Genomic DNA, 20338 nt, shown 5'->3' on the forward strand with positions numbered 1-20338 from the left:
CCATTTTCGCGTGAGAAACGCGTGTGACCTTACAATTTGTTGCAATCGCATTCATCGGTTAGCCTTTGCAGCAAAGGTGTGACTTTTTTTAATAACTGATGCTTTCTTGATAATGAACTTGTCAGCGACGAGTCATTTCTTATACGACAGTGTGACGTTTTATTGAGATCACTTGCCACTTAAAGTTGCTACATTTCATTGTCGCCTAAATGTGAAATAATTACTGGATATTTTATGGGCTTAGCGCGTTCACAAGATCCAATTCACGGATTGGAAGAAAGAAGAAGTAAGGAGGGAGCATGGTGGCATGCGTCGGAAAGAAAAAAAAATGAAGAAAAAAGTAAAGGAAGCAAAAAGAGAGAAAGAAAAAAGGAAAGAGAAGAGGAAGAAAAAAACGAAGAAACAAAAAAGAGAAACAATAAAAGAAATAAGAAATGAAAGAATAAGTGAAATAAAAAAAGAAAGAAAGGGAAAATAGAAAGAAGGAAGGAGAGACATAATTAAAAAAGGAAAGAAGAAAAGAAAACATGAAGAGAAGGAAAGAGAGAAAGGAGAGAAAAGTGGCAGGTCAAGTACTCAGACGTTAAGCTCAGCTCGCCCCCCTCCTTTTTTTCCCGAAAGGACAACATCTCAAAAATTTTTGGAAAGAAATGTGTCTCTCAGCCTATCTTGAAGCTAACACCACAAAAACATAGCACTTCAACAGCGCTCGTGCATACGTGAATGAAAAGACTGTAGCCCTTTCTTATGCTGCTGACAGAGAGATGAAAATAACGACTTCGTTGATGGATCATGTAGACAGTACCAGCTGATCCACATTTGAAGAATGGCACAGTCTCATTACAGAAACAGAGAAGCTACAAAAGGTAGGGATGTTTGCGAGTGCACATCAGATGTTGACCATCTCGGACAGTAGAAAGAGGATTCGGCACAATGAAAAAGGAGGCGGAAAAATTTAGAATGAGTTGTCATGCACAACTGTAAATACCAGCTGTTCGAGTGTCATGAAAGTTCTTTTTTTTAATTTTGTTTTCCATACACAAAAAAATCACAGCGAATCACAACGTGGAGATCATGCGGAAATTTATTTCAATCGCATTTGTACATTAAAGAAACCCACGCGGCTCCACGCAGTTAATAACAAAAACTAGGTGAAGCTCTGGGTATCGGGTGGGTGAGTAACTATACGCTGGCCTTTGTAATGTAGAGTGAGTGACATAAAGAGCCATTAAATGTCATGTCAATGTTGAAGTCGCCGACTAGGATGAAGGATTTTCGCTCGTAGGTGTTTTATATTGCTTCGTCACAAATATAATTGATATTACTGTACTTTTAAACCTTTTTGTGTCTCACATAATTTATCCGAGAGCTTCCGCATATAATGTAAATTGAGTGGTATAAAGTGTAATAAAGGGTCGATGCTAAAGTTGGCTCTAAGATCCATATTATCTACATTTAGGTCACCATCTACAATAGAGAATTTGTACTTGTAGGTGTTTTACATTGTTTTGTCACAATTATAATTGTTTGTCTTTGGTAAACTTTCACAGCGGACAGTGAAAGTTGGCGACAAAGCTAGGTACTAAAGTTTATATTGTCTGCGTTGAAGTCCCCGACTAGTACGGAGAATTTGTACTTGTAGGCGTTTTACATTGTTTCGTCAAAATTAAAATTGTTTGTGTGCTTTGAACCTTGACAGCGGACAGTGAAAGTAGACGACAAAGATAGGTCATAAGGTCCATGTTGTCAACGTTGAAGTCACCGACTAGTATAAAGAAGGTGTTGGACATTGTCTCGTCACACTTATCATTGTTTTTCTGTTGTAAATCTTGATAGGGGACAGTGAAAGTCGACGAGAAAGCTAGGTCCTAAGTTCTATTATTGTCTACATTGAAGTCACCAACTAGTATGAAGAATTTCTACTTGTAGCTGTATTACATTGTTTTGTCACAATTTTAATTGTTTGTCTGTTGTAAAACTTGACAGTAGACGGAGAAAGTCGGTGACAAAGGTAGGTATTAAGGTCCATATTGTCTACATTGAAGTCACCAACTAATAAAAAGAATTAGTATTTTAAAGTGTTTACATTGTTTCGTCACAGTTATCATTGTTAGTCTGTTGTACACCTTGACAGCGGACAAGGAGCATCGACGACAAAGCTAGGTTCAAAGGTCCATAATGCTGCATTGAAGTCGCCGACTAGTATAAAGGGTCGTGCTTCTAGATGTCTTATATTGCTCTGTCACATCTATGAGCGATATTAGTATAAACCTTCTTTTATTCTCACATCCACGATTATTCCCTTGATGAACGCCGCCGACGAACAAGGCTCGGCAACAAGCTGTCTTGGTGGTAGTGCGTTATAAGTAACGCTGTTACCCGTGACGTTTTACTTTTTTCATAATTTAGTAATGTACTCGTTACAGCTTCGTTGTTGTAATGAGTAACGTACTTACGCTACCATTTTTCAGTAACGCGTGGTGTCGCGTTACTCGTTATTTGATTATATTGTATTCGCGCTGTTTTCTCAGACCTCACACCAATGAATTCTTCAGCCGCCGTGTAGGACAGCTGTTGGCCAGCAAGGCATAGGCGAAGAATGCGTGAGAGGAATCAGTGTTTTTGTGTAGAAAACGCTGGTAGAAATTTTTGAAGATACGCTGGCCACCAGTGGGGAAGGCTGTGCTATTGCCACACAAAGCTTCAACAAAGCACCCAAATTCACCAAGGGAAACTGTAGAGACAGGCTTGTAATTGAAGTGTATTGTAGTAGGTGGATTGCTGCTGCAGCTGGCCCTTCTGTGCCAAGAAGACAGGCTGCCCGAAGGAAACGCGCCCGAGTTGGCTTACTCCCTACCGCGTTTTGCTTGTGGCGCTTCGTTCTTGGGGGGGGGGGGGGAGAAAGAACTTCACGGAGAGACTACGGCAACATGAAAGTCCTCCAGTTCTAGTAAAAAAGGAGCACGCTCGCGGAGCATAGAGTGGTGGGCGACCACTGCATCATATTTGACAACTCCCGTGGCTATGACTTACGGCTGTTTTATTGAATTCTGGCTCATCAGAGAGCTGCTAACTACAGCTGGTGTACAGGTGTGCTGTCTATCGAAAGCCTGCCTCCACGGAATTTCGCGCATTATGAAGAATACGCTTAAACCAACGCAAGAAAGAAACGCCTACAAAAATTATGAGTGGGACGTGAACCTTGATTTTTTTCTTGCAGCGCATTTTCCATGGAGGCGAAAATGCTGTAGGCCTGTGCGCTCCGATTTGGGCGCACATTAAAAAAATCCCAGGCGGTCGAAATTTTTTGAGCCCTCCACTATGGCGTCTCTTACTATAATATGGTGGTTTTGGGACGCTAAACCCCACTTATCATCAACATCATCGTCATTACTTTTGCAGCGCAAAAAAATGTTTTTTATTCTATTCGCTACCTTGATTGGCGTCCCTATTTCAAATAAAGCCTATTGATACCACTATCTCACGAATATCATGGCTAAACACGGTTACAAATAGCCACATAGCATAAATAACATCAGTCAGTCTCCTAATCGTTATCATTGCAAATGGTTGATTCCGTGAGAGATTGACCTATACACGACAATGGATATTTTAGTTGTGACTGATCAAGTATTTAAAGTTTCATAAACATACCACCTAGTGGCCAGAGAACGAACTTAGTTTCCATAGTGCCTAATTTAAGAGGCATTGTATATCGAATGGAGGGACCAATTTCCTTTCTCGTCGAAGTTAATGGCGATGTCCCAACGTTACACAGAAGACTCTCTATGTATGAAATATTTGCGCCACACAAAGTAAACTAAGATTCTCTGAAACTACTAGAGTGAAGTCACAAATGTATAAATATGTGACATTTTATTCTACTTTATAGATACTATGGTTTCCACAGAGTTCATAAGTGACATATATACTTTACTTCGAAATAAATATTGCATCTTTCTCTCCGAAAATAGCTACGTTTGTGGTCAATGAACTCCTGAGCGAGCGAGGCACATCTTGAACATCCTGACACAAACGTTCTCCAATTTTTACGGTAATTATATAGGTTATAGGGAACAAGACGTGTTTATCTGCAGACATTTTTTTCTGTGACGAGGCGTTATAAACCCGACACGGTGATGTAGTGGCTAACCCACTCGGCTGCTGACCAGCAGGTCGCGGGATTGAATCCCCGCCGCGGTGGCTGCATTTTTGAGGGAGAAGAAAATGCTTGAGGCCCGTGGGCTCAGATTTAGGTGCACGTTGAAGAACCGCAGACGGTCGAAATTTTCGGAGCCTTCTCCTATGGCGTCTCTCAATCGTGTTTCAGTTTATAAACATGAAAAACCTTAATAATAGTTATACTAGGTCGTTAAATTATTTCTTTACTCTTTTACATTAGCGCATCTGTTTTGCTAATACAAGCCCACCATCAAAATGAAACTTTCTTTGCGTAGGTAGTCTGCGCGTGTGCATGATTTTCGGTGGCCGAAACGTGGCAAAAGGTGCAGACCAAAGGATATCTGGTGTCACAAATGTGTAAACGTCGTCCCCTCCCCCTTCTGAAAGCCTAAAAATGAGCGCCTATGCAGGTCTCTGCGAATCCCTGCTGGTGCGCGGTGAGAAAATAATGGGGCCAATGACAACCAGCTTTGATGTCGACGATCTGCATGGGAGGTGGTGTTCGGACCCAGCGAACTCCAAATACTGTAAATTTCTTGAATGATCGCTAATTCTTTCTTTGAATATAGCATGGATGATTGAATCTCATATTGTGTTTAATGTCATATCGAGAAAACTGGCTTCATCATAAGTGCTACACAGTTAGAAGTCATCACATGTAACTCTACAAGTATCTGGTCTACTCTGCCTGCTATTGTCAAACACTTAGATCTGAACACGGATGGGCGGTGCCCACACTGGGAGAAACCAATTACATATTTAGCATAGTGTAGGCGTGTGCACAACCTCCCCCCCCCCCCCCGCCTTACCCTCTTCTTCTGCCGATTTCCGAAAAGCATCGGAGACTGCCCTTCTCAAATGCTTCTCGCTGGAGTCTCAGCATACTATAGTAAGACGGGCACGAGTCGGGGCCTCGTCATGCGTTGTTCTGGAGTATATGGACGCCGGTCATGTAGCAGGGTCATCTTTTGGCCCGCAAACTCCCTCTCTTTTTTACAATATATATTTCCATCCCTCTGTCACTCATAAAACTAGAGATCATGTAAAACACACACACGTGCACGCACACGCCACGCACACACACACGCACACACTCATACACACACACAAACGCACGCACGCACACACACACGCACACACACAGGCATGCCCACATACTCACATACATGCGTCACAGAAAGACATCCTGGTAGAAGAAAAACATCACACAATACGTACAGTCAGCTAAATCTTTAGCTGTCGTGCATGAATGGCAGTTTTTTCTATGTATCTTTGCCATACGACTGAATTAGGTTTCAAAAAAGGTAAGTAAAAGTTTGCGCCCATAAAGCGCATGTGCACGAAGCAAAATTCGTAACTTCGTTCTATAAGACGGCGCTGACAGACAAAAAGTGGCCGCCATGCACAATAGCTACAGTGTTGGCCAACTATTCATGGGTGTGAGCACGTGTTGTTAAATAAGATGTATTTTCTTGAACACGCTGCAGTACAATTCTTACAAAAGATTTAACTTTGTTATGAAAAATGAGGGAAACTACAAAAAGTTATCTTGCTGGATAATTGCCAGCAATGGGAATACAGAGGCGTCCTTCTGTAGAGCTTCATTTTAATCTCAACCTCGTCTAGCGGGAACACTGTGCGTATATTGCCACTGTAAAGGGTGATAAGGCTCTTATAGAGAAAAAAAAGCAATATCCACACATCTCCACGACGTGAATCAAGACAAGTAGGTCTACCACTCGGGATGCAAATAACCCATGAATTCGCGCATATAGATGCATGACAACGCGTGTGTGCAGTATCTACACTGTTTTATTTGTCATAAGTAGTATGTTCGGTTGTGCATTACGTCTTACCTTCATTATTACAGCTTTGTAATTCGTGAAATGTATATTTATAAAAGTGATTTATTGGGATCTAGCTTGAAGTTAAAAAAGAGGACCTCTATGCACGTTTTCTTTATATTCAGGTATTTATTGAGGGGTGAATCTCCTATGTATATTTAATATGCCTGACTGTTTAGTTTCTTGACTCGGCCAAACTTTAACGAAGGCTTGCTTAACAGCCTTTGCTCTACACTCTGAAAAATAATGGTGCGTTTCGCGAGTACAGTTCTGCCACGCAACAATAATCGTGATCTGACTTGCTCGCGTTTTCTTTTTGAAAACCCGGTGTGTACCACTTTCCTGTCAAGAATACTATGTCACACTAATAACGGGCACGTAATTCTTAACCGCGAGCTACGAAAACCTTGGTGATAACACGAGGAAAGTACACGCAGTAGAAGACAATCTAGGTGTTGCGTGGCAGCAACACTCTGGGAATTCTGGATTTATACTTAGACTATGTGTGCATGTCGATATCTACGCCCTCGGGTATGTTTTTAAAAAGGTATTGCACCGTTTTCTGAACGGCTATCTGGACGTTGACCACTTGGCCTTTGATTCTATTCTGGCCGTTTCCGTGCATTAAATGCCTAATGCTGCTGAACGGAAGCCACAGAGTGATCGATCACTTTTTTCTGAGCTCTCACCTCCGGGGTAGCTTGCTGTCTGCGGAGACGGTGAGCCACTGCACACCGTGCTCCCTCCCCCGAAGTAGTGGCTTGTTGGCCGCTTTTCGGCAGCTTCGCAATTCTAAAGGATGGAATACACTGCTACATAAATCAACTTCAGCGCATGGCAACATAACCAATATTGACGTTAACCCGACATGCCTTCGCTTCCGAGCGAGCTTGTTTTCTGCGTCGACGTAGCTTTTCGCAGGTTAGAGCTCGTTCGCGCTCGTTTTTATCCATGGCCGAAACGTTTTATGCCATTTTATTCCTAATTATTATGGCACATACCCACTTTAGAGGATTGGCCACAACAGTGCTTATTAAACTTATTTTATTGAAATGCCCTTTTCCAAGAAGGAAATGATAGAAAGTGTGAATGCATTGCTTTACGCCCACAATGGCGTTTCGCACGTGAGAACCCAGCGTTAGAAGATTATTGTTTTTTTTTTCACACCGTGAAGCCAACTGCACCGTTAGCCGCACGTGAGGTTTTTCTGTCGCGAAAAACGCGGTATGCGTTTTCAGCTCTTGTAGCTAGCATGAACGGTTTAAAAATATTATCAAGTGAACAAAACAAACATCGTTCTCAGCTTGGCGTTGGCGTTTCACAGCGGCGTCTTGAGCACATACTTCCGGATGTTCTTGAGAGGCGACGAGCCAGCGAACGGGGGAGAGTGGGGGGCGAGTGAACAGGAAACAAGGGCGTAGGGAGTAGAAAGAGTGAACGGTGAAAGATGGGGTGGCGAAGCAATGCACCTACCCTCTCATATACATTCTCTCGCACCACATGGTCTGGTTGTTAGGTTCGAGGATAAGTGCGCGTACCCAGAGCTGCTGCTATGGAAGAGGGCGGTGAACTGATTCCGAGGAATGCCTGACATAGCGCGACTAAGAAATGCATTCGCGTTTAAAGAATAAAAACAATGGATAGTTTCGAACGTGCTCACTCTTTATCATCATCAGCTACAGCATAAAATGCACAGAATGCATTAATATCTGTAGCAGGTATCTCACTTATCAACAGAAAGTTGAATTGCATAGTGGCATACTAGATGCTCTTCTATTCTTCATGAAAGTTGCGGGGGCTTTATAGTGGGTACTTTGCATGTGCTGTGCCGGACAACGGACAATGCATAACAGACAAGCCCAGAATCTAAGGGGCTTCGCCCCTAAAAGTGTGAGTGGGAGGCATATGTGTTTTAATCTTTTAACCGGAGCCGCATTACGTGACTAAGTTCAGTCGGAGCTGCCATGGCTAGTGGATCTAGCAGATCTAACTATGCTGATTTTGATCAGGCGCTTATAAGATGATGATATAATACTGCTATCCTTCTACTTGTGCATGTACTCAAACATTATCTCAGTGTACTGTCATTGCACCTCTGTTGGTTCCTTTGCAGAGACAAGTTCTCCTTCATAATAAAATTTTCGTCTGACACACAACGAGTGCTGCAGTACCAGCCCAATCTTTCGGTAAGGATCAAACACATTTTTTGTTTGCATGAAAGTTGCACCTCGCAAGTTTAGCGTTGTTTGGTCCTGTCATTCGTACAAGATTTAACTTGTCAAGCCTTCTATATCAGAAACGAATGTCATACCCGGGTGGGTGAGACATCTCTTGCATTAATTGATAAATATATATCTTCTCTCTGGCGCGCCATACGCGTCAGACATGACTTGCGATTTTTTTTCATGTCTTCGTGAGTTGTAGCTTCCGCGGAAAGGGCTGTGGGCATAAATGGGGTGAGGTTACCAAACCAATCATCAGAAAAGCCGAGTGTTATAGCACCGAGGAATCTGCGTATATGCACGTGCGTTGCAAACTGCGAGAAGTGTGGTGATCCTGATATCCCCACATACCTACACTAAGGTGAGTGAGCACAATCGCACACAAACTCGCTAGAGGAGCTGTGTAACTACATATTCTTTAAGCCTAACTCCCGCGTTTAGAATAACCACACCGCATTGATGTTGCCACGTTTACGTTTGCCAGGTTGGCAGATGAGAGAATCTGCGCCTCCGGGAGCTTGGGAACGCTGTTAAAGTTGTATTCACTCACGAGGGTAAAATCCCGCTGCTCCATGGACCGAATAGTCACGTGATTAGTTTAATATGGCGCAGTAGCAGACGCGTCGCATGCACACAGCCAGAGCTATGCTCGCGCAATCCTCCTGCACACTAATGACTCTTATGCTTATCCAGTGCGTTTGTTCCATCTTTATTTTCTACGTGAAGCTAATTGAGAAAGGACGCAGCTGACACCAGTAAGATTTTGTATTACTTTTATCTGCTGTGACTTTGCACTTTTGAACACATGAGAAAGGCCCGCCTTCTTACGTGCACCTCCAACGCTAAGCGGCGTCTGCGTCTGCATGAAACGCTCATGGTGCGCCCCCATCGCTTTTCTCCGCGTTACGAGACGCGTGCCGAAACAGACTACTTCGCGTTGTGCTACATGTTCAGAAGCTCTGCCTCCGTAACTTTCCCTTCAGGGCCAAGAAAATTTGTCCTCGAGTATAAAACACGTGGCTTTTAAGCCATGGAGCTGCCTGCTTTCTAGCCACGCCAATCTGACAAATAATGACAGATTCGAAGCTGAATCCTCTAGATCGAGAGCAGACGACCGTCAAACGGAGGAATCAAAATAGCGGAGACACATTTCCATCCGTGCCACGTGTGGAGGAGAGCGGATGAAGCAAGGACGGCACGTTTCGATCACATGCATGTCACGTGATGAACCATCCGCTGCGAAAATTCCTCCTCCGTTCTCTCGTCCACCTTAGAGGTCCAGGTTTTTCTACACTGGTGGTTATGCGTTGTAGGAACTGTGGACTGTGAGCTAATATCGCAGCTACCACAGTTATGCTCGACCATCCAGACAAGATTACGAGGTATATTGGTGAAGCCATTCATACTATAGAACAAGTTCATATATATTGAAATTTTGCTTTGACTAGTTCTTAAAAAGATTTAAATTTCAGGCCACTCCTCTTAGCCCCTGACTGGAATCGAAAGGTATGTTCCAATGCCTCGGAATACTAATCAGGCCCAGTTGGAAGCAATTTGTGGCATAGGCGTCTGAGTTAGCAATTTGTGACATAGGCGTCTGAGTTGTATTGTCGAAGGCAATGAAATTTGTGAGAGTTCCTTCCGTTTTTAACATGGACAGGTCTTATATCCGGGGCCACCGCGGCACTGTTTACGTATTTTCCTCACGGACATGACGTTGTAGAACATACACCAACCGATTGCCAAAAAAGAAAGAGAAGGTAAAGTTCTGTCGCTGGGCGTCGAACAAGTGACCTCTCACTCCGCCGCGCACGGCTCTAACCACAAGGCCACGTAGCTTACATTGCGAAGAGTTGTAACAGCAAGCTATTTATATAAACAATATGTCGTTTGGTGGTTCTCAGAGCTCTGCAACTTCAGTGCGTTTTCGTCATAAGTAGCGAAATGGCGCGAAGGACTCGTGTTGGGCGCTCTCTAAATGTCATCGCCCCTCGCGTTTCGATGAGCATGGGTCTCCATGAAGCGTGGTTTCTCCTTCGTGTGTGCTTATCAGACTCATGATTCACTTTACTCGCTGCGACGGCCATGTTCCCGAAAAGAGCATGCTGCTTACACACGAAGAATTAAGAATTGTGATCGTTGTTCGCGATTGTCTTGTGTATAGTTGTACGTTTGTTTCGTGCGTATTTCTGCTAGAACAGCGTCTGCAGCATTCAATCCTTCAGCCTTGTGGGAAAACAACGAACAATATACGCTCAACTACCTATGTTAAGACGCGTTTCGCTTCCGTGTTATACCAATTTCTAAAAAGAGAAATCAGCTACGTTTTTTGGTAAAGTTCGGTTGAAGTGAGTACTTCTGTTATATTCTGCCCTGTGTCTCTCGAATCCCGGCTGCGGCGGCTGCATTTCCGATGGAGGGAAAATGTTGTAGCCCCGTGTGCTCAGATTTGGGTGCATGTTAAAGAACCCCAGGTGGTCAAAATTTCCGGAGCCCTCCACTACGGCGTCTCTCATAATCATATGGTAGTTTTTGGACATTAAACCCCACATATTATCAATCAATTAGTGCCCTGTGTCTCTGTTTTGAATTCAGACTCTCCGGTAATGAATCTGTACCAACTCACCCAGTTGTTTGTTATACTTGAAGACGATAAAACAAGCTTACTTCACCCTTTTATTCATCGCAAAGGCCACACACGCACGTCAATGTTTTGGCACACATTGTGGCCCAAATGTACTTCTGGCGTCCGTTTAAGATCTGTCAAAATATTTTTTCATCAGTTTATTATGGTTCCTACTGCATAGGTTGGTCAAAACTGGCGACCTTACTAAGACTCGCTCACGACTTATTTTGCCCTCAGGACTCCCTCGAACTCAGACTCAATAAACGTATTCTGAGACAGACCCTCTGGGACTCATGTTCACGACAGCTTTGTTCAACCGGACTCACTGAAACTCAAACTGACCGAACTATTACTTAACCGTGAAACACTCCGACTCACTGGGCTTTCTGAGTCATTCGACTCGCGAGTCTGCTAGTTTAGAGTTGGCCTTTAAAGTTGAGCAAGGTGTCAATGCCCTTTAACTCTAATATCTCACGCAATGAGTACTCTTTATAGCACCTCTTGATAGTACCTTAAAATACGAGCTATGCGTGGTTGCAAGCAGCAGGGATATTTTTCTTGAAAGAGATGGTAACATAAGATATATTTTTAAAGAACTTCCCCTCAAGAGTTGGCGGGGAGGAGGGGGTAATAAGGCAACGCCCTACGTAATCCATGCCTCAGAACAATAAATATTGAAATGGCCTATGAACAGCACTTCTTTTGAATACTTGTATGTAGACGTGAGTAGAAACGCGTATCCATGGAAGTAAGGCTCATACAAATGCTAAGTATGAGTAGGTAAGACCATAGGTCAGCAAGCAAAAGTGGAACTCACTTTGACTCATTCAAGAAGTATATCTAGCGTTTCGGACTCACTCGGACTCAGACTCACTGAAAGTTCGTTCAGCCGGACTCCCTCAAACTCACACTCAATAAAATTTTCTTTATTCTAGCTAACTCAAAACCCAACTCCCCAACATATTACTCACCCGGAGTCGCTCAGACTCATGCCTCGATTTGAGTCTGAGAGCACGGTAATGAGTCAATTCATGATTGAGCTGGCCGACCTAAGTCATAATGTAGTGTGTTCACTGAGCGCCCTAATTTATTTATGGACTACCAGCACCTGAGTCTAGTTTTTGGCAAAACTTAGTTTCAGTGAACCGTGAGATTAGAGTGATTTCAGAAAAACTGACACTCCTTTGGCCATGTGAGTCAACCAAGGACGTAAGCGCGAGATATTGTGCTTTTGAGCACTTGACGACCAGTTTATTTTGCCGCTTTGTAAAATCACTTTTTGTTTGTTTGTTTTTTTCCTTTTCTGAACGACAGATAGTGGAAGCCTTCGGGTACTTCGGAGGATACATAGGAATATGGCTGGGGTTTTCCTTGCTGTCAGTGCTGCTTAATCTTGAAGTGCAGATGGCCAACGTTTTCGCCAAGCGGATGCTTATGCAAAAGTGAGTGGTCTTTTGTTTTCACCAGGTTCCACCTGCAATGTGTTTCGATCTCACAAAAATGTTATTTAACCGCACACACTCAGACTCCAGCTCACCAAAGCAAAACTTATCTGGACTCACTCAGACTCAAACTCACCGCTCGATATAAGTCTGAGTGAGCCCGAGTGCGTCGCAACATGAATCTGTTAATCTAGAATTGGCATTTTTCACCTTGGTGAGAAGACTCTATAACACCAATATCTCACGTAATCGGTGCTCTTCGTGGCGATTTTTGATACAGAATCTTCGAATATGAATTATGGGTGCTCGCAAATTAGTAAGGCAGTGTTTTTAAAGAGATACCAGGATAAAATATATTTATTAAGAACTTTTTTGGGAGAGTTCGGGGAAAGCGGGGCGGTATTCATGACCTTCACCTACGTAATTAACGCCCATGATAAATAACCATTGAAAAGGTGGATGAAAGACGCTCCTGTGGAATTCGTGGCGGTAGACGTGAGTGTAAGCGTGAGTGTGGATGAGGCAGATAGTGATTTTGAAGAAGATTATATATGACCATAGGTTGGCAGAAAATAGTTTGAGTCACTCATACTCACTCAAGATTGCAGTTTGGACTCACTCAGACTCTGACTCTCCAAAATTTTTCTGGCACGAACTAACGTGGACTCACCCTCAAGAAAATTTTCATTAACTGGACTTACATGCACTCAAACTCACCAAAACAATACTGACTCAGGCTTCGGACTCACTCCGACTCTGACTCATGGCTTGGCTCAATCTGAGTGAGTCAACTAATGAGTACAATCACTATGATATATATATATATATATATATATATATATATATACAAGAAAAGAAGCTGGTACACGTACGAGAAACCAAGCAGTTCGTTTATAGATTTACGTTTCGGCCGTGGCACGGCTTTCGTCAGAGAATGATGAAAAGTGAACAAGGCTTATGCCGCTTTTAAGGGCCACTGATATCTCAAAAAAACGTCAGGAGTTCAAAATCAAATATCGATGACAATTCATTTTTATCTATCACCTCGTGTAACAAGATAAGTGCTCCAACTCAAGGCATATATGAATAGGAAGCTATCACATCATTGAAACATATGAACCAGTAAACCTATGATGAGGTCGCGAAGGAGACACGAGAGATTAGGGCTACATGCGTGGCAAAACAGATATCAATCGCATCTACTGAGGCATGGCACACTTAAAAGTACTGAAAGATAACCAAAGAGAATTTTTTGACAAGTCACCGTGATCGCTATACAAACAATATATATATATATATATATATATATATATATATATATATATATATATATATATATATATATATATATATATATATATATATATATATATATACACTGAGAGTATTAATTCAATGGCCCAGTGAGTCTTCGTGGAAAATATGGAATATGGCAAAACGGGAGCGTTGTCAACAAGGATAAATATATTTATTTCCCAACAGTTTTTGCAGGGGTCCTCCCTTGGTCAGGGGATGTGTTATACTAACATAAACGTTACTGCCTTCGTTGCTGCTGCGTCCTTCTTTCAAGTCGAGAGGGACGCGGCAGCAACAAAAGGGATATATATATATATATATAAATATATATATATATATATATATATGTATATATATATATATATATATATATATATATATATATATATATATATATATGTGTGCGTGTGTGTGTGTTTGTGTGTGTGTGTGTGTGTGGACATAGATAAATAAAGTGGTGAACTCACTTATGAGTCGACTCATGCGGACTCAATAGTGTTTGGCAGTGTGATTTCAGTGCACGTTAGAGAACAAACATCACAAGGTCGAAAATTGCGTGACCCTCCCCTATGTCGTCTCTCGTCATCTTAAAATAGTCCTAGGACTTAAAACTTTATATAACATCATAGTGGCACACTAAAATGGGGGGGAGGCATTTGCTGGTTTTTTTTAGCACACCAATCGCTTGCAGTATTTAAAAACAATTATGAATGTAGGTAGCCTCCCGGTGAGTCTCTAGGCTATGTTTGTTTGTCGTGCAGAGTCAAGGCAGCTGAGGACACCGTGATGGTATTCCGGCTTAAGCAGCGCTTCTAAGACCTTCGTCCGCAGCTGACCACAGCTCGAGCATTGGAAAGAGACACATGCGCAGAGATTCTGCTCCACAAGCTCCGTTCCGTGTGACGATAAGAGAAATGACACTTTATGCATCATCTTCTAGGCTGTCTTCGTGACACTGAGCAAGCTTCACGAATCACTTAAGCAGCGCTGTTTCTCCCTTCTACGCTTGCTGATTTCACAAAATAAATAGATGAACAAGTATAACAAAATGCTTTTGTTGAGTACGCTACTATATACGTTATCTCGCGGGCACTCGGAGCTGACACGCTCACGCGATGCTTTGGTACCATGCGCCTTCTGTGAAGCACATGCTTGCACAATATGAAGGGTGTTTTTTCAGGAAACACAAACTTTTAAATAAAAATTCCAGACATTCGGGCCCTCCTTGCCTTCACAAACTAACTCTACGTGGCACGGAAAATCTTTGCCACACCTAAAGTTACAATGAAGCTAGTCATGGGCAAACTGCTGTTAATCAACTTTTTATCAAGTTAATTGCTAAACTAGAAATGATTTCTGCACTGGAAGCATTTCAGCTGGAATTGTCGATTTTTTATCCCGGCGTTCGGAATTTGTCTTTCCTGATAAAGCGTCATACTACCACAGCCAGCACAAAAGTGATACAAAACTGTTTCGAAGATGATTGGCCAATCTGAAGCAAGCGTCTTCTAACACTCGTTTTCGGGCGCTTAACAGAGGTACCACAAAAAATATATATTTCATCTTATGAAAGAATACAATATCTCAACTGACTGCATGCTAGATTAAAAAATCCTTTTTCAGGAGAAATTCAGTCAATACAAAAAACCATGTTATGAGACGGACTTCTAAAGACTCCTACAAGCGTCGTCTTATTTATACTTTGCCTTTTTGCGTATATACCTTATTAGCCATCAGTAATACAGATATTAGAAGTCGACTTCAGTAAGAATATAACTAAAACTTGAAATACCGCTGTGAGACAGACTTTAAAGAGACGTTTTTTTTTTCGCCATGCAGCTCACCGGCGTCATTTTGTCAATGAATGCACGAACATGCATCAACCACAGTGAAGTGAAATTTTGAAGTCGAGCCTGCGCACACCATCGCTCACTGCGATAAAAAAGTAGTGCGCCAAGTGACAAACGCGTATGGTGTTGACATTGGTTCGGCAATTTCGATGGCTTCCACCACGTTACGTAATATATTGGCAGCGATAACCATCCAACGTAATTCCTCCCGAGTATTTTAGCGCTGGCCATGTATCCAAGCACGCTCCTCTTTCGGCTTCTGCAATGTCAGTTAAGCCGATTCAGCATGTGCCATCGCGTCCGTTAGTGATATCTTGTTTAGCGTTACTTTGTGTTTGTGTCGTGATTCTTAGAAGAAACAGACGAGGCTGCGAAAAAGTTTTATTTCACTGCATGTACAACATATGCACCTGATCGAATACAAGCGTGTTTCTGTCAATGGCTGCTACGCCAACTGGTGGTTAGGCCTGCTGGATTTCTAATGGAAAGATGCACGCCTCGTCTTGCGAGTAGAATGCTCTCAGAACTTCCCTTTTTCTATACTGCAGAGTTACACACGATAGTCTGTTGTGCGATTACTTTTCTTTGAATTTATGTAATCAATATAAATGACACGATATACTGTCATATCTGAAGGTAAGTTATATTCGTTGTGTTGTACTATCTATTCGAATCACCAAAATAGTCAGATAAGAAACAAATAAGTTTGTGGCATTGTATCGCGAGATATTCGCACTGTGTAACTACTTCCTTTAGGCAGATTAAATCATTCAGCTGTTGAAACTTTATGTAGGACATAGTCTACGTTTGTGTTTGAAAGTATGTGAACGAAACAATTTTTATTAAAGTTGACCTGAATCACTAAATTGACCTCAAATAATCTTCATTGACTGCTTTATAGAGCTATTTGAGATTTGTAAGTTCGCTTTAGCTATTTGTGGTACGTAAAAAAAGTGAACTTACACATATGTGTCACTTGCTTTTCGTGTCCCTGCAACAAATTTGTTCATAATAGAACCTTGATAACAACGTTTCTCGCACAACTATGCATATGATGAGCGCCTAGATGCGATTTTCTATTGGGAATATATCAGGGAGTGATAGTAAAAGGCGCTTTTTTAGAGGAGGAGTTCAGTGTTTGTTCTCTGTGTTGTGAAGACACTTCACCTTGACTGTCTCGACATCCGCATTGAACCTCAAGTTTGTGGCTTATATTTTCTCTTCTCTGTTCACCTCCTTCTTTCTCTTTGATTCCGGCACCTGATGAACAATCCGAAAATACTCTAACACGTCGGTCACGCCTGGTTAATTACAACTTGCTCGCTCTACGTTGGCGTGCAGTGTAATCGAAATTCTCCTTTTCCCGCGGTCATCTGTAACGTAATGATGGATATAACAAACATCTGCTCTCTCCTATTTCTCACAGTTTGTGGTTACCCTAGGCGTTTATAAACAAGTGCACCACCAGCCAATTCATGATATCTCTATTGACGAGTTTATATGCTCTTCTTCGTTTGAATAAAGGTAGATACCAAAACAATGTAGCTATTTGTATTTTGGGGAAGAGTTGGACTTGCCATTTTTTTTTAGAGTTCAGCAATTTCGACGCCGTTGATTTAGAAACCAATTACTATAGTAATAAGTTTTCAAGTCAAGAACGCTGGAATTGCTAAAATTTAATGCGGTGGTAGTTCAGAACGCTGTGGCATTCTCAGTGAGTGTGCTCCTTTATTACTAGAACTTGCGAACGTCGCTTTCATATTCCCGCAGGTTTTCGAGAAAGGTAATCGCTTTCCGCACGAATGACGTGTCATAATCGCACGTGTAGTGGAGTTAACCGGACCATGTGGTTTCCCTGTGGGCAGCCTGTCTTTTCAGCACAAAACGGTACAGAGCCAGCAGTCCACCAGCTTGAATGCACTTCGACACAAGGCATGTCCGTACAAATTCCCTTGGGGGACTACGTGGCTTTCTTCGAGCTTTGTGTACAGATGGCCCAACCCTCCCCCCAGAGAGTCGGTGTGCCTAAAGTAATTTGTGCACGCAATTTCTTCAAACAAATTCGATGCCAAGTGCGCTTTTTTCCCACACCTTGCAGGCTGACCACAGTTCGACGATGTGAAAAAAGATTTCGGTGGGGTGAGCTCTAGAAAAATAATGCCTACATAAGAAAAAAGTATAACAAGTAACGTGACTTCACACTCTACCAAAAAAAAAACGAAAACGTAAATACGTTACCCGTTCAAATTCTGTAATTGTGACGAGTACCTCCCTACGTTAGGGAAAAAGTAATTGTGTATTTTGTAACGCGTTACCGAGAACACTGCGATAGAAGGCTATTTATGCTCTGCTAAAGGTCTGGTTAGCCGGGAGTTTATGACGCTCAGCTTCGTAACAAAAGCACGTGGGCTCTAATCTCTCTTGGTGAATAACTGTTTTCGTCAAGGGTTTCCCTATTTATTTGTATCTTCTGCCTCTCTCTTTCTCTCTGTGTACCCGTTTTCTCACCTGCCAGGGTTATCACAGGGCGTTCCCTAGAAGTCGGCGGACATGTTCTGGGAGCGAAGAGGATGAAGATGAACAACAGGATGAAAAAAGCACGTGCCGTTTTGTATTGATGATCAGTTTTTTTTCCAATTTGAAAATTGTGGCAGTGTTATACAGCTTATCTCTCAATACTCAGATAAACCCGGAGAAAATAGAACGCGATGCCGAGCGTCTCCTGTGGGTGGACTGTGCCTGGTCTAGAAGGGGGAACGCTGCCTATTTACAGTTATTACCTGCACTAGTGGCCAATGCCAGAAAACTTGGGGCTCCATGTCACTCTGGTGAGGGGATAGGATTACCACGGCACAGTGAAGCTTCAATAAATATTGGAGTCTCAAAATCAAGCGTTACGATTTTATGCCAAATAGACCCTGTTGCAGCAATACAAAATCATACAAACATTCAACATTCATCATGCATTCACCAGCTAGACGACAACTGCTAAATTTATTTATTCGGTCATGGGAAGATGGCATCGTACCTTAAGTATGGGAACGCAGCCGTCTTTTTCCACTTCTCTCTCGGAAACAGTCCCAGAAACAGTTACTGTTTCCTGAAAACAGTCACTATTTCGATATACGCTGATGACATCTGTGTCTGGGCATCAGCATTACCACGCTTATAAGTTCGAGCAAGGATACAGAGGGCAGAATGGCAAGCATCTAAATATCTTCGCACGCAAAGCCTAACATTCTCAACAGAAAAGTGAGCACTGGTGGCCTTCACGCGCAAGGCGATAGCAAGTTACCCGATAAGCATCAAAGGCCAGCCTATCTCTTACAAGCGTAGCCATCGTTTTATAGGTGACATTGTTGACTGCGACCTCTCCTGGAGCCCTCACGTGACTAGCTTGAAAGCGAAACTGGAATCTATTGCCCACGTCCAGAAAGTCCTCGCTGGAAAAAGAAGGGGTCCGTCATTGAGTTCTTGCTACAGCTATACCAAGCACTTTTTATTGGTCTACTGGACTACAGTTCTGATCTGCTTACTAAAACTTGCAAGACAAACATTTGAGCACTTCAGAGCGTGCAAGCACAGGCACTACGTGTTTGTCTCGGCTTGCCATAAACTACCTCAACCACTGGAACAGTTATATTGGCTCGGGATCATCAGGTTAAGACCTACGCCACAACCGACGTGCTGAGAGCACAAATTCGGCACATTTTCCAGATGGTGTCGAGCCATTTGGCATTTGTGACAGAACAACGACCACAGGCGTCGTTCTCATAAGGTCGACAGCTCCCACCGCGCTTTGCTACTATCTGTTTTCATACCCTTGGCACGTTCATCGTCCACCTTAAAGAGCCTACAACAACCCGACGTGCGCCTTTCCGTACCATGAATAGTAAATGGAAAATTCATTTCTATCTTGGCCTTGACGTAAACAACTGTTGACTGTTTGCACACCTTCTACCCTGACAGAATCAATGTATACACAGATGGCTCTACCACCCAGACTAGCTCCACCAGTGCCACCGTCATTCCATCGCAACACATCAACATCACTTACAAACTTTGTCACGTAAGCACATCGACTGGTATAAAAATTGCTGCCCTGCGAGGTGCCATTGATTATAAAAAGCAAAAACCATCTAATCGATGGGCAGTGTTCTGCGACTCTAAGGTGGCTCTACATTGTCTTTTGTCGGCACTTCGTCGCGGGTTGTACAAACAACTGGTGTGGAAGATCAGAAAAAGGTTGCACTATGCAACTGAACAAGGACGCAACATTGTGTTCCTATGGATACCAAGTCATTGCGGTATCTCCGGCAACGACTTCACCAGTGAAGTAGCCAGAAATTCACACGTGCAAACAAACCTGTTTCCATACCTTTATCTATGGTTGACGCGGCTACATACCTAAGTAATCTGGCGCGGAACATGACACTCCAAAAGTGGCAGTCATCACAGTTCGCATATCATCGAATGTATTCTCTCGACCCATCTCTACGACTGCGCCTGCCCTCTGGTCTTTCCAAGAAAGAAGGTACAGTGCTGTGCCATCTGCATCTGAGAATGACCTTTGCTAATGCCTACTCGTTTAAGATTGGGATGGCCGACAGCGTCCAGTGCAACGACTGCACCGTCGATGAGACTACTAAACACCTCTTATGTCACTGCCCGGCATGCATAATCAAGAGACTTCACCTGCGCAGTGTTCTAAATCAACTGAACAGAAGTGATTTCACTGTCGAAAAATTATTGGAACCATGGCGCTGCTCATCCCAATTCCAAAAGGCAACGAAAGCGCTGTTGCATTTTGTCAAAAACACCAGCCTGTTTTATAGTTTGTGATGTGAAACTGTTGCGCATTGGTCCAGTCAAACTT

The 20338-nt window shown here is 42.7% G+C and overlaps 1 protein-coding gene across 1 annotated transcript in view; it reads left to right on the plus strand.

The window, feature by feature from the left end:
* LOC142777444 (uncharacterized) overlaps nt 1-14661 on the plus strand; it is a 68285-nt gene extending 53624 nt beyond the window's left edge. Inside the window, exons 6-8 of the mRNA XM_075881867.1 lie at nt 8140-8212; nt 12189-12316; nt 14374-14661. Of these exons, the coding sequence (XP_075737982.1) occupies nt 8140-8212; nt 12189-12316; nt 14374-14428 (256 nt within the window). The 3' untranslated portion in view covers nt 14429-14661. The remainder of the gene's footprint in view (nt 1-8139; nt 8213-12188; nt 12317-14373) is intronic.
* The last annotated feature ends 5677 nt before the right edge of the window (nt 14662-20338 follow it).

Source organism: Rhipicephalus microplus, chromosome X, assembly GCF_043290135.1.
Source record: "Rhipicephalus microplus isolate Deutch F79 chromosome X, USDA_Rmic, whole genome shotgun sequence".
In the NCBI taxonomy this organism is placed as follows: domain Eukaryota; kingdom Metazoa; phylum Arthropoda; class Arachnida; order Ixodida; family Ixodidae; genus Rhipicephalus; species Rhipicephalus microplus.